General features: G+C 40.4%; 1 protein-coding gene across 3 annotated transcripts in view; it reads right to left on the bottom strand.

Annotated features, from left to right (window-relative positions):
- The window catches only part of RMND5A (required for meiotic nuclear division 5 homolog A), a 54967-nt gene extending 43688 nt beyond the window's left edge, over positions 1-11279 (bottom strand). For 2 of the 3 annotated variants that reach the window (XM_016136417.2, XM_036224201.1), the window contains exon 1: positions 11029-11206. In XM_016136417.2, the coding sequence (XP_015991903.1) occupies positions 11029-11170 (142 nt within the window). In that variant the 5' untranslated portion in view covers positions 11171-11206. Of the gene's footprint in view, positions 1-11028 lie in introns of all 3 variants that reach the window. The other variant, XM_036224200.1, reaches the window with a different exon arrangement.
- Positions 11280-14648: the final 3369 nt, after the last annotated feature.

The following is a 14648-nucleotide window of genomic DNA, read 5'->3' as shown; positions in this document are numbered from 1 at the left end:
CTGAGTGAAACCAAACTCCTAAGACCTAAAGGAGACTTCTACTATTCTTCTGACTTCCCCATTTGAAAACAAAATGTTTCTAGGAGAACCCTTCTGTGAAAGAAATCTAATTGGACCCAGTTCCTAAAGGTAAAGCCGTGAGGAATTACTGTGACAGCCATCTTTACCATAACTAAACTAGATCTGAAGGTGAATGATGGAATCCAGGATGGCCACTGTGGTGGTCGCTTTTTACCCAGGATGAAACCCTGTGCCAACTGTCTTTCAATGCAATTAACTTTGTGGACTCGGGCCCTATACACAATAATGAAGGATATAGTTCTGAGGCAGTGGTCATCATTTAGTCATCACAAGTACTTAAAAAAAAAGTTTATATTTTTAGAGGAAGTTTGCAACATAATTTAGAAGAAGGTTTCCCATTTACATCTTGTCCCCACACATGCAGAGCCTCCCCCATTGCTGTTGCACATTCTGTGGGTTTTGACAAATGTATACATATATCCATCACTATAATATCATATAGAGCATTTTCACTGCCCTAAAAACCCTCTGTGCTCTGCCTATTCATTCATCTCTCTCTCTTCCACCCTACCCCTAGCAACCCCTGGTCTTTTTATTGTCTCCACAGCTCTGCCTTTCTCAGAAATGTCATGTAGTTGGAATCTATAGCGTTTTCAGGCTGGTTTCTTTCACTTAGTAATATGTATCTAAGGTCCCTCCATGTCTTTCCATGACTTGACAGCCCAACTCTTTTTAGTGCTGAATAACATTCCACTGTGTGACTATACCACAGTTTATTTATCCATTCACCTACTAAAGGACATCTTGGTTCCTTCCAAGTTTGGGCAATTATGACTAAAGCTGTTATAAATGTCCATGTGCAGGTTTCTGTTTAAACTTAAGCTTTCAGCTCCTCAGGGTAAATATCAAGGAGTAATTGCTACATCTTATGGTCAGAGTATGTTCAGTTCTGTCAGAAATTACCAAACTGTCTAAGTGGCTGTACCACGCAAGTAAGGTCCCTTTTATTATGACTTGATTCAACAAAATAATTAGCATGTCAATAAGGGATTTAAATCCAAGCAAAGAACCAATACACATGATTGGTCTAAGTTATAGACAATTTCCTTTCAATACTGAAAAGCATCTTTTATAAATAGGTTTTAAAGATGATCTTCTCAGAAATTGGAATAGTCATGGTTTCCTCCAAAATCAGACATTCACCAAACAGAATTAAGCATACTTAGGTTAACTCTCAAACTGTACTTAGAGAATCAAGCTAAGACTTCAAGCTCCATCCCTGGGCTTCACTGCAGAGCCATGTTAGGATTTATGTCCACTGGTTTCACAAAAACAACAAATTAGAAAAATATGTTTCCATAACATCTTGTACTACTCTATCATGGTTCACACTTCATTATAAATACTTCCCTATCAGAGTTTCATATTTCATTATAAATATTTATTTGTCTATCACCCCCCCCACACACACACACACATTACTTAGAGATAGGAATAGAATTTTTGATCCCCAGTGTTTAACATGGTAACAGGCACATATTAAGCATTCAGTAACTGAATAGAAAAATAATAAATTGTATATTACATATTCTCAATTTCAAGGCCAGCAGTGGAGACTATGGCATTACCAATGCACTCTGAACCAACACGTTCTGAAAACTGTCAACAGTTTCACACTTGGCAGTTCGCTGATCCTCCACTCTCATACAGGATGTTTAGTGCATCCTATGCAATAGCACTGCAGCCTAAATTTTCCCAATGCCAAATAAATATATCAGTCAATACACACACACACACCAACTTTCAAATAAAACATTCACAAAATAGAGCTACTCCAGTTATGTTTCTTCTCTCTTCCAAATAACAACTCCCGCAAAAAAGAAAAGAACTTTAAACATGTAGGTTAAAACTTGGAATAAGAATTTATGGGCTTGTGTTCTGAGCCAGTGTCCTTGCTTGTGAAAAAAAGTATCCCAAGATTTGTCAAGGAAATTAAATATACCTCAACTTTAATACATAACATATTCCTGTAAAAGTGTATTCCAAACCAGAATATTGGAAAGTAAAAACAACTTACACGTTAAAAGGGGTGTCTGTTTCTCACAAAGTGAAAAATCATAAAATTTTTAGTTATATGATGGTTTTATACATAATCTTCAACATAGTTTAGGATTTTGCACATATATCTATTATTTTCCTACATTACTGATCACATGGCTTAAAACAAGCTATGGCCAACTATGTGATAAAATTTGCTCATCATTTAGGTTCATCTACTACAATCAAGACAAAGATATCAATGAGAATGAAAACTATGTTTCTCATCCTTACTCAGTAACTGCATTTTCAATTTTGATACTTATTTTTATAATTGGGAGGGACCCTCAAATAACTGTTAAAGAAGGATAATGCTACTAAAACTAAACAGCTGGTTGATAGGCAGCACTACAAGGCTATAGCTTGATATGTCTGCTCACTGGCACATAATCATAAATTCTAATTTGGTCTATAAAAGGCAATTTAGAGATGTCAATTACACCATGAAGTACATGCTGCCTAAGAGTCAAACACATGAGAGATGAGACCCATGTAATTGAGTGCACTTTATAAAAAATGATAAGGAACAACACGAAAGGTTGATGATGATTATTTAGATTTCCAAAAAGGCTGAAAACCTCACAACCTATGACTAAAATATTTTGGTAAAAATAAATAGCAGGACTCTCAGAAATTACAAAGACTTGACTTAACATTGTTTCGAATATCCAGGAATATTTTTAAATATTTAAATTTATAAATATTACATATATTGCATCTGAGCTCTTTTGAGTTTTTAAAAGTTAACTCCACTTTAATAATATGAACAAAGAGCTTAAATTTGAAATTAAATGGAAAGCAAAATGGCACACAGTCTGAATGTAAATACAAAGAAATTCATTTAGTAAACAATTCTAACTGTACCTAAAACTCAGATCTCATAGAGCTATAATCCAGAGTCCATTCTAGATTAGTTCCTTTAAGAAAGAAATTAAAGTAGAAAAAGCCAAAAGATTGAGCATCATTAAGAAGGTTATAAAGGGGAGAAGGCCATAAGGGGGAAAGTGATCTACCTTACCTCACTCTCACAAAAAAAAAGTCTTCATACCAGAAAACACACAAAACGAAACTCTAAAGACTTAAAGAAGAGAAAACTATTGACATTTAATTCAATTAACATTTATTGAGCACCAAATACCTGTCCAGCCATGTTCAGGGTACAGACTGTGTACTAGACAGATTTAAAAAATTAAAATGGGAGTAGAAAGAGATAAAGGATAAAAAGGTCCAAGATTGATTCTAAAGTAGTAGCTGACAACGTGAACATTAATATGCTTGAAAATATTAAAATATAAAAACTTGAAACTTGAAAAGTTAAGGTTTGTATTACAAAAATAATACAAGCACTATCATACTGTGAGTGGCAACCTAAACTGGCCTATTAAAGTTTTACACTTCTTACGAGCTACCACAGAACCTAGGACACAGCACCTGCTCAACAGAAATGTACTCAGGGGAAGGAAAAGACACAAATAAAATGTACTCTTTCTTTTTTAATTTTTTCTTTTTTCTTTTTCTTTCTTTTTTTTTTTTTTTTTTACTACAGACGGTATACACTGAAAACAAAAGAAACTTTTTTCAGTATATTAATAGTTGGTAAATCTGCAAAGGAAAGTATAGTTATTTGTCGGTGAACCCCTGACAGAACAGAACAGTGGACGCAGATAGGTGTTCTGATCTACTGCACCAAATCATAATCTGGTACTGTAAAACCAAGAATAAGGATAAAAAAAAAAAAAAAAAAAACCCAAGAAAGTTTATATTTGAGAGCTAAATTACAGGGGAAAAAAAGACTTAAAATTTTTTTTTAAATAGCTAAATTACATGGAACAGACTGATAGTGCTCCTGAAGCAGCAAGCTAGACCAAAATGCCACAAGAAAGGAAAGGCTTCAAAAAGTAGACTATGAGGCAAGAACCAGAGGGAGAGAAGAAAAAGAGGATGTAGCTGCAAATGTCTGCTGGGTAGTCCACTTTAGATAGCCTACTCTCTTCATATTCAAAATGTAAAAAATTATTTCTAGGCATCTCTATATCTTTAAAATGAAAGGGTAAACTTCATAAGGTTTTAGTATTTAAATGTGGATTTCATATTTAAAAATTGAACTCAAATTTCTACCTTCCCCTCTCCTAGAATTCCTCTTTTCTGCCTGGTTCCATAATTGTCTACCTGTCACTTGTGCTCAAAATCTTAAATTAGCCTTTGATTTTTCCAGCCCTTCTCCCCAGTCTTCCAGACTCCATCCATTCCATGAACCAGTCCCTATTTCATCGGATCTAGACTGACACTTAACCTTAATTAGTAGTCTTCATGCCAAACCTGACTCCAACTCCAACCAGCTTAAATGCTGCTGACAACTGGTCTCTAACCATGTCCCTCTCAGTTCAAAAAACCCTCCCAATCAAAGTCATCAATATCTTCCCAGTCTACTACTTTCTCAGGTATCCATGAGTATAACTGAAATTCTCCAACCCCATTTTTCCTCACCTTGGTCCTTCACGGATCCCAAAATGCCTCTTGTACTCTCCCTCCTCTGCACCTTTGTTCTTACCAACCTCCTCTCTTGGCACCCCATCCTATCTTCCTACTACCCACATTCAATCTCTGTTACTGAAACTTCCCGCAGGTTGGAAGTCTCTCCCTGTCTCAACTCCCACTCCTTATTGTCTGTACCAATCAGCATTTGGCCTATATACAGATGCTCCTCAACTTAAGCTGAAATTATGTCGAAATGGATTTAAGACACCTAACCTACTAAACATCACAGCTTAGCCTCGTCTACCTTAAACGTGCTCAGAACACTTACATTAGCCTATAGTTGGGTAAAATCATCTAACACAATGAATACACTATAGGGTATCAACTGTGTACCCTGGTGATCATGTGGCTGACTGGGAGCTGTGGCTTGCTGCTGCTGTACAGCATCATGTATTGTACTACATATCCCTAACCCAGGAAAAGATCAAAATTCAAAACTCGAAGAATGGTTTCTACTGAATATGTATATAGCTTGTGCACCATTGTCAAGTTAAGCAATCATAAGCGGAACCATCCTATAAGGGGACTATCTGTATATGGCCTTATATTACAGGCATTGTTAGTGTTTATTAAAAACATACCAGTCTCATAGGGAACTAGACAGAAAGTTCTTAGGGCATGAGAACAACTGCTTACCCTCTGTAACTCCCAAAAGACTTAGCCTAGTTTCACCTATAATTGGTGATTAGCTACTATTGACCAGGTGCTCTAAAGTTTAATTGAAATACCTACCCTCCCTCTCCATACAATTCTTTCTAAGGGCTCCTTCCCTTCCCATTTCTCTGAATTCTTAGTATTTGTACCAAACAGAAACAGTTATACATACTGTGCCATGTCCTTTGTTATTCTTCCCCTCTTAAATGTAAAAGTCTGATCTCATGATCCAACTAAAGTTTCTTGAAGACACTCTTAAACCTTTTGAGTATTCCTTACAGTGTTAAGCAGATAGATCTCTGGGCGAAGAATGGTATTTAACATAATGAGTAATAAATACACCTAAAGAGTAAGACTGTCTCAATTAAAACAACGCTTAACACTGATTAAAGGCACAGACCTAAAAAATAACAAATACACCTTATTTTACAGATTTCAAAGCCAATTCGCATCTATTACCTAGTTAATTCCCATAACTGATATAAGCTAACAGTTTACTAAAAAGGAAACAGGCTAAGCAAGATTGTGGAAGCAGTAAATGCCAGGGCAAAGATTCAAACCCAGATCTTCTGAGCTCAAGGACAAGGGTAAGTACAAACTCATCTCCTCAACTGGCCTACAAGTTCCTGGAGCACTGAGGCCCTGCATGTTTCTTTTAAAAGAAATTTCTCCTTATCTCTCCCCAAATATCTTAATATATCAATAAGATAGCAATCCTCAACCTTTTTGGCAAAAGGGACAGGTGTTCCTATGAGAATCTAATGCCTGATGATCTATCTGAGGTGGAGCTGAGGCGGGATGCTAGGTCTGGGGAGAGCTACAAATACAGATGAAGCTTCACTGGCTTGCCTGCCACACACCTCCTGCTGTGCAGCTTGGTTCCTAACAAGCCAGGACCATTACTGGTCTATGGCCTGGATTCCACAGATATAGCAAAGTCATGAAAGATAATACACAGCATACACTGTACCACGGTACAAAACAAATTACTCTTGAGGCCTCAATTTTAAGTGGAAAAAGACTTGGCAACATAAGCCTTATTATGGATTCTCCAAACAATGTTCCCATAGAACCATTCTGAGATCAACAATCACCAAATCCAACCAAACAAGGTGAAAGTATATTTCTAAAAGGCTCAAGTCCTGCTGGAGATTCTAGTCCCTAGTCTTTGAGGCATTAGACTAGCACCTAATATAAGAAGACTGAAAGCTTCTGCCACTTTTCTACAAATTCTTGGAGCTTCCAAAGAAATGACCAGTTAGAGATCATCATCTCCCTGGTATGTACCAACTTCTGGAATTACATGGAGTACCACAGGCTCCAAGTATTTACCTATGGGCCAGAGTCCTGCACAATTCTCCCTTAAATTGTGTTTTGAGGTTATTTTCAAAGATTTTACAGATGAAGACTAAAAATAAAAACAAGTCAGTTTTAATATCCGAAGTGAATAATTTTCACCATTCTAATAACAGACTAAGACATGAAAACAATGGAAATTTCTCGATTAACTCTAATATGACAGTATCACAGAAGTGCTGGTGAGTTTTATCCCTGTTATTATACAAAGTTAGAAACTACTTAAATGATAAAATAACCTAAGGAAATGGATTTTATTATGTCAAGTAGTAAAGCAATTTCAGGTAAGTTCCCAAAGGTAACACGAATCAAGTTGTTTTCTCTAGTCTACATATTAAGTCATACTAACTATTAAATGTTTGAATTATAAGAACATTATAGTTAGGAGGCAAAGCAAAAACTGAGAAATAAAGGTTGGGCTAATCAAGAAAACATTTGACTCGATATAACTTACATGCTTATAACTACAATATATATCTATAACAAACATCTATCATTTCTGTCCTAAGTGCAAGTTTTCCTTTCTAAAACTCCTCTACCTGATCAACAGTGGATCACATGATCAGACATCTACTGACACAGGGCAAGCACAGACCAAGGTGACCAATGAACTCCACGCCCTGGCTCCATTACTGAATCAGGAAGAGAATTGTATGACCCAACCCAAGGCACTAGGGAAAAGTCCCTGGTAATTCTGTTGGAAATGCATACAAAAAGCCTGTTCCTGCCTTTGGGGTCGCTAGTAGTAAGGATGACATGAGCTCCATTGGCCATCCTTATCTATATGTGGAGAAAGCTCCCTTGAGAATAAAACCAACCATGGAAAGCACAGCTGAGACAAAGAGAACAAGACCAATCCTTATGACATCCTTTGTACTCCTGGAGCCAGCGTGGCCTACCCTCAGCTTATTTAGTTATGAGTCAACAAATTCCATTTTAATTAAAACTATTCTGCCACCTGCAACCAAAAGAATCCTGAGTAATATTCCAGTATGAATGAAAAAGGTGCCAAATAACAAAGAATTCTCTCCTAAATGAGCCTGGAAAGGAACGGCTGACAAAGTTAAATCTGCTTCTAAACCCAAGTGAAAACACCAACAATGACCTATTATTCTTACCATCTTAAAATAGCTCAAGTAGTTTGGTTACTAGTCTATTCTCCTCTCAGAGTATTTGAACAATGGTCACTGTTATTCACCCATAGCTGCTACTTTCCAGACTATATATTAAATGTAGATATCAAATTTTATTCAATTTAAAACTTAATCATTATTCCTGCGTGTCTTGTTAGTATTTAGCAAAAAGTTTGGTTAACAAATGAGAGACCAGACTATGTAGCCTACTCCAAGCACACCAAAGGATAAGGCTGAATAAGTAAACAAACCACTAGTCCACCAAACCCTGATTTTTTTACATTCATTCAATACTGGTATGCTCTGAAACACAGAAAGAATTGATATATAAACCTACTTTTCAATACATACAAACAATATGTAAAATCCAAATTCTAGAATGAAAAGTTACACCTAACATATGACCCTGGACCTTTGGTTTCTGTCTACTGATACAAGACCATTCCACAGAAATTAAAAATGTGACCACCGTAATTTGTTTTTTCTTTCATGCTTAAATGCCTACTTACTTTCTCATTAGTCACCCTCAAATTTTTAGAAAGGAAACAGTTCTGCAACCAGTAACTAAACTCTCTTCGATTCACCGAAAAGATAAACAAAGGTAGAGGATCATGGTTTAAATGGGTTTTACTACTTACACCACATGAAAAAAAAGTTTTAGATACGTCCCACAAATGAAATTGTCTTTACCAACTTGCAAATTGAGATAATACTAAGCCTAAATCACAGTAAGTAGAATTACAAGTCCAGTGCTTCAAAGTCAAAATAAATAGTGACAAATTATTTCCATGAACTCCCTTAAAAAATTTTTTCTGGAAATTTTGTCTGTGAGGTGGCCAGTTAAGTGGTCCAGGAATAAGAAAGAGTGAAAGAAAATTTTTTTACTGGGTATATTTTTTATCATTTGAATTTATGCCATTTGACTGTATTATCTACTTAAAATAAATTTAAATTTACAAAATTCCTTGAGAATCACTTTCAGAAACCATATTAAGACTTCCTTTAGAACAGCCTGAAATTATTTTTTTTAAAAAACTGCACTTTACTCTTACAAAGGTTGACATTTTCCTAAGTACACTTTAAACATGTCATAATACTGTTCAACAATTGTTTCAGTCTACTCTCCTATCACTAAATGTAAATTTAGAACATCAGCAATACGACATCTAGTTTTTTTCTGTTGTCTCTTCCACTACAAAAGGATATATATATATTTGCCAACAGAAAAAAAATGCTAAAAAGCATATAAACACAAGTCAAATCACCTATATTTATCCATACTGTTTATGTTTATCAAGAGTTGTCCAAAATGTAGTTCCCATACCACTGATATGAACAGTGATTTTTTACCTGTATGTAAAAGAATATTTTAATAGTTATGATTTTTAATATGTAGTTTATTATACCCAACATACGAAACCTATGACCACAACTATCACTGCCTGGAATGATGACAAATAGACTTTAGTAAAATCGTAAATCCATCTGAAAAATAAAAGTGCACATGGGTGAGTGAAGTTTGAGAAGTACCAATGCAGTATCTGAATTAGATCAAGGAGGGCTCACTGGAAATGATCACCAAACAGATAGACCATACTGAACCTTAAAGAAAACCAAAAATTCTTCCTTACAGGGTAACTCATTTAAAGGCTTGTACAACTGAAGGACATCAGTGCCCTCCTCTTCCCTCGGAGTTGGGGAAATTAAGAGAACCTTAAGTTTAATCAAAATAATCAAGGATAAGAATCAGAGCTCAGTACAATCCTTGAACTTCTGACAAACTAAGCTAAAAAATGATATTCTTTTATATTCTTTTTCCAGACCAACACCTTTTTTCCCGAACTCCATCTATGCATCTTTAGTCACCAGTAAACATTAAGCACTTGACTTCTCTTCATCTCACTTGTCCAAAACCAAATTCGCCAGAGCCTTCACAGGATTCCCAGCCCACTCCACCGCCATTCCCCTTCACAAACAACCATCTAGGTCTGCTCATTTTTCCATATTAATATATTTCAACTCCTACCCCCACTACAGTTGCAGGTTTGCTTCTTCCCCAGAGTTCAAAAGTGACTGCGGAGCCCAGAATGTTATAAGACTCCCTTACCATGGACTAGCTAGCACTTACTCTCAACTGAAATCTGTCTGAGAAAGGAAGGTGTAGAAGGAGAGCCGCTCAGCTAATGTCACTGGTATTATCTCACCTGCCACAAGTATCCTTTACCTGAGCTACCAACCTTCCTTTACATACATTTCTGTTCAGCCTACAAGATGAAAAGGCCCCCTCCCAACCTCCTGAATAAACTTATTGAAGTCCTTTACTTTTTAGTCCTAAGTGAATATTTCAATATAAGGACACCAGATCTTTAAAGTTACTTAAAAACAAAACAAAAACAAAAACAAAACCCTTCCCTACCAGCTTCCACAAGTTAACTCTGGTAGTGTCTGCCCCCACGGCCTAGGGAAGCAACGAAATAACCTAGGTAAAATACCTTCTACAGAAAATCTGTTTTCTTAAAGGAAAACAAGGAAAAACTTGACCAATTAAGGTAAGTAACTAACAACCTGTGCCACAATTTGCTTCAGTCTCATCACAGGCTACATTAGGAGAGCTAACCAGTTTGATTCAGCTAATTCCCTAGGAATCATGTCAGCGCTGCTTTCACACAACAAATTCTGAAGTTGCAAGGAGCGACTGTTTTGTTAACCGACGGCTAAGAATAACACTCGACATTCTAATTAAATAAAAATAAGTAAAAAAGAAAGTCAGTCCCCGACCAAAGATTTGGAGCAGGGAAGAAGAAATGGGCTTCTTATCCTCTCATTCTCCATCACCCAGACTCTCGGATCCAACGCAATTCGCGCACCTCCAGCTCGCGGGACCGCACCGCGGCTACCACGCGAGACCTTCCAGGCCTATAGGGACAAGGAGCACCCATCCAGGAGGCCGGAGGTTTGCAGGTGCGGCGGGCCGACTACCACGCGGGTCTAACATGGACGTGGCTCCGGGATAGATTTACGAATAGGTTCGCGCTCACTTTTAGTTAACTAGGTCGGGCAGGTTCGAGGCGAATGAAGTGAAATGGGAGGCAAGGGGGAGTCACAGGAGTCTCCGCGCGCTCGGGGAGTCAGGGAACGGCCCTCTGAGGGCACCCATCTCGGCCCGCCATGGCTTGAAGGGCGCGGGCCGGAGGGGCCCGGCCCCGTGCGCCCACCCAGGCCGCCCTACCGTGGCTCTGCAGGATCTCGTGCTTGAGGCCGCCCGTGTAGTCAATGAGTTCCTCCAGGCCGCGCTCGCACAGCTGCCCGTAGCCGGAGAACTTGTGCAGCACCTTCTCCAGCTCGCGCTCCACCGTCACGCACTGATCCATCTCGGCGGCGGCGGCGGCGGCAGCAGCGCTCGGCTCCCCGGCGCCCAGGTGATCGCAGTCGTTTGGCCCGGGCCCGGCCGAGGCCGCGTCCTGTTCCTCGTCCCCCAGGCGGGCGACGCGGGCTGCTGAAGCGGCGGGCACTCTAGCCCCGGCGCCGGGAGAGCCCTGCGCAGCCCGTGCCTGCCTGCCTCATGGCTCCCGGCCCCTGGCGCGTCGCCGCCACTCCGGGTTGCTCGCCCCACCCGGTCCTGCGTCCTCGGGCCTCGCTCGCTGCGTTCGGCTGCCCGCGACCGCCGATTGTTTTTGTTTTCACGGGAACCGGCTGATGACCTGGTTCTCCAGGGCGGCACCAAGAGCCACCGACCCGGGGGGGGGGGCACCGTAGCGAGGGGGCGGCGCGGACCGTACCAAGCGCACCCGCGAGGGGAAGCAGCTCGAGGAGGGCGGGCGCAGGAACGCGACGGGCATACGCTCGTGCCTCCGCTCTAAAGGTGAGGGCCGTACCACACGGAAGACGTGCAAGGGAGAGGTTGAGGGTGGAGCAGGGACCCAATTGGTCAGAGAAGCTAAATAGGAAACTTTGGAGACAACCACGGCACTCAGAGAGCGCTACAACTACGCGCTCCGTAAACAAGAGGGTGGAAACCGTCCGTAACTACTCCGCCCAGAAACCGGGAAAACGAACCAATAAGCGTGGGGAATACGTAAGGAACCAACGTTCTCCAATCCCTGGCCTAGGCGTAAACCTTTAGCCAATCCGGACCTATCGGCCAAACCAATGGCCTCGCTGTTGGAGGGGTTGACTTGGAGAGGAAACCGGGAAGCAAGTTTTTTTTTTCTGGAAAACCGTGAGGTGAAACTTGACAGAAATAAAAAGGCCTGTATTACATAGAACTTTGCCCTAACCATAAATTATTTCAACTCCCTATCATTCGGGAGGTAATGTCTCCTAACGTTTGGAAGAGGGACTTGCCGCCGCGGTCGAAAGACTAGGCCAGGCCGGGCGGGGGTTGCTAGCAGGAATTAAAGGCGGAGTGATTCTGTGGGCGGCCAGGGGAGCTACTTGCTATCCGCGCTAGGCTTTGGTGCTGCCTTGACGCCCGCGACACCAGTATGTCACACTAGCACTCCCCTTTCCCCGCAGGCCTTTGCCCTTTGGTCCCTGATCCCGGAACCTTTCCTGACTGGTTGCCTCAGCCCGGTTGCACATGCCGGCGGTTTCCCGGAATGGAAACTTGTCCGAGAGCGGGACAGCCTAGTCCCTCCCCCTTAGCCGCCTTATTCCATTGAATCGGATCGAGTTACCCCCTTTGCGTGAGCCTTTCCCCTGACTTGCTGTTGGTGCCTCCAACCTTGGCCTATAACCCCTCGCTCACGAAGCTTTATTCAGCAACATTAACTTTAGCTTTGCTTCAGTAGCCAAGCTAGTATTGCCTCAGGGCTTCTGCTCTTACCCTTTTTGTCGGCCTAGAAAACGCTTCCACATTTCTTATCCTAAAGTTCTCAGCTCACCTGCCCTCTCAGAGGGTCCTTTCTTGACTACACTAATACAGCCTTTACCTTCCGGCACTCCCTCCGACGCTGTATCGTTTATTATCATATTAATTATATCACTAGTTTTATTGTTTCCTTCCTACTTATTAAATCTGAAATGATCTGATTCATTTATTCGTGTACTTTTCTGCCTGCACCTCATCAATAAAAGTTCCACATAAGCAGGCCTCTTGCCTATCTAGTTCTGTGCCCAGAATAAAGCCTGTCTACATGGTAGGCAATCTTTTTTTTTTAAGTGAAAACTTTTTGAGCCCCAAATTCCTTTTTTATAATTGGAATACTTCATTAGATTCTTAGGAAAACTAAGTGACATAATATGTATAAAGGCCTATAAAAGCACATGATAATCATATGATTAAGTGGTGGTGGTGGTGGTGGTGGTTACTACCGTCAGTCATCAGATATAAATCTGGGATGGCAACTTAAGTCATGAAGGCACATTGGTCTAGTCTGCAATTCTTTTATTCATTTCTTGGTGATGCTTGAGAGCAACCCCAGGTTTCCCTGTTACATATCTCCTTTATCCTCCCCACCCAACTCATTTGCCTCTCTCCCCTCTTTTCTTGGCTGATGGCCCTGATTCCTGCTTCACTAAGAAAATAAACATCCAGCTCCAGCACGCTCTGCCACTCTTGTTTCTGTCTGTGCCATCCATTGTGTGAACTGTTGTCAAGAACCCAAAAGAACAGGCGTCCCTTCTCCCTTCCTAAGCCAGCATCCCTGGGGCCTGCTGGCTTCATCTCACTTCTGTCCAGATCTTCCTCCCCTTCTTTACACCTGGTTCTTCCTTTCTTTTTTTAAGCTGAATAGGTCTGACCTACCAGAGGGGTTGGAGGAGAAGCAGAATCTTTATTTAATCCTTCTCAAGATTTTCCCCTTTTCCTCTCAGTTCTTTTACTGCCAGCCTACCCAAACAAATCCTCTACACTTGTTCCTCCATTTTCTCCAAAGATCACCTTGGAAAGTTTTGTCATCCTTTCTCACTCTTTTTTGTTCCTTAACTTCACTGCAACACATGAAAATGCCACCTTCACCTGTAAAATTCACCTTCACCTGTAAAATTCTCCCTTGACCTCCAGGGCTTTGCCCTGGTATTGTTCAGTCACCCTTTCTTTCTTGCTGGCTCTTCTTTCTCATTTAGCCTTCTTATGTGGATGAGCATTTACCCCAGGTTCTGTCCTCAACCTTCTCTTTTCCCTTTACCTGCTGTCCTAGGAGAACACGTTACAATCTCCCCTCTCCAGCCCTGATCTGCCTCAGAAACTAGCTTCACATTCTCTCCAACCAACAAGACATTATTATCCAGAGAACTTGTTGCCTCCAATCAACATACCAAAAGCAAAACTTATATTTCCCTTACAAAACCGACTTTCTTCCCCTTGACTCTTCAATTTTGGTCAGCATTACCTTAATTTTCCCAGGTTCCTTTGCCACTTCATCCTCATCTTTAACTTACCTGTAGGATTCTTGACAACCTTTCCTCAAATCCACTAAACCATTTCTATTGTCACCCATCAACATCCTTCTCAAGATCCTTTTCCTTTGTGAAATCAAATTCCTTCATTCACCCCAAAATCCTGGGAACACCCCAGGATTTTGTCCTCATCAGTATCCCTAGAGATAAAAATGGTCATGCGCCCTTTTTCATTCACCCTCCACATGGAGTCAGACTTAAAGTTCTACTGAGTCTAACTTCCTAATGTTTTAAGCGAGCCTTTTTAATTTCTGTATCCTCACCTTCATTAGTATCTTCAACATGTTTCCAAGATTGTAATTGCTTTACTTATCTGCTTTTGATCTCTTACCCTTACAAGGACACCAAATCAATCTCCATTCCCCTCAAAAGGTTGTTATAATAATTAAATGGGATAATCAATGTAAAACATTCAACACAATGGTAGGAGCACATGGTAAGTGCTATCAT

This window comes from Rousettus aegyptiacus, unplaced genomic scaffold (genome assembly GCF_014176215.1).
Source record: "Rousettus aegyptiacus isolate mRouAeg1 unplaced genomic scaffold, mRouAeg1.p scaffold_m13_p_7, whole genome shotgun sequence".
Taxonomy (NCBI): Eukaryota; Metazoa; Chordata; class Mammalia; order Chiroptera; family Pteropodidae; genus Rousettus; species Rousettus aegyptiacus.
Note: the sequence above shows the minus strand (reverse complement) of the source record. Positions and strands in the feature narration are given on the sequence as shown.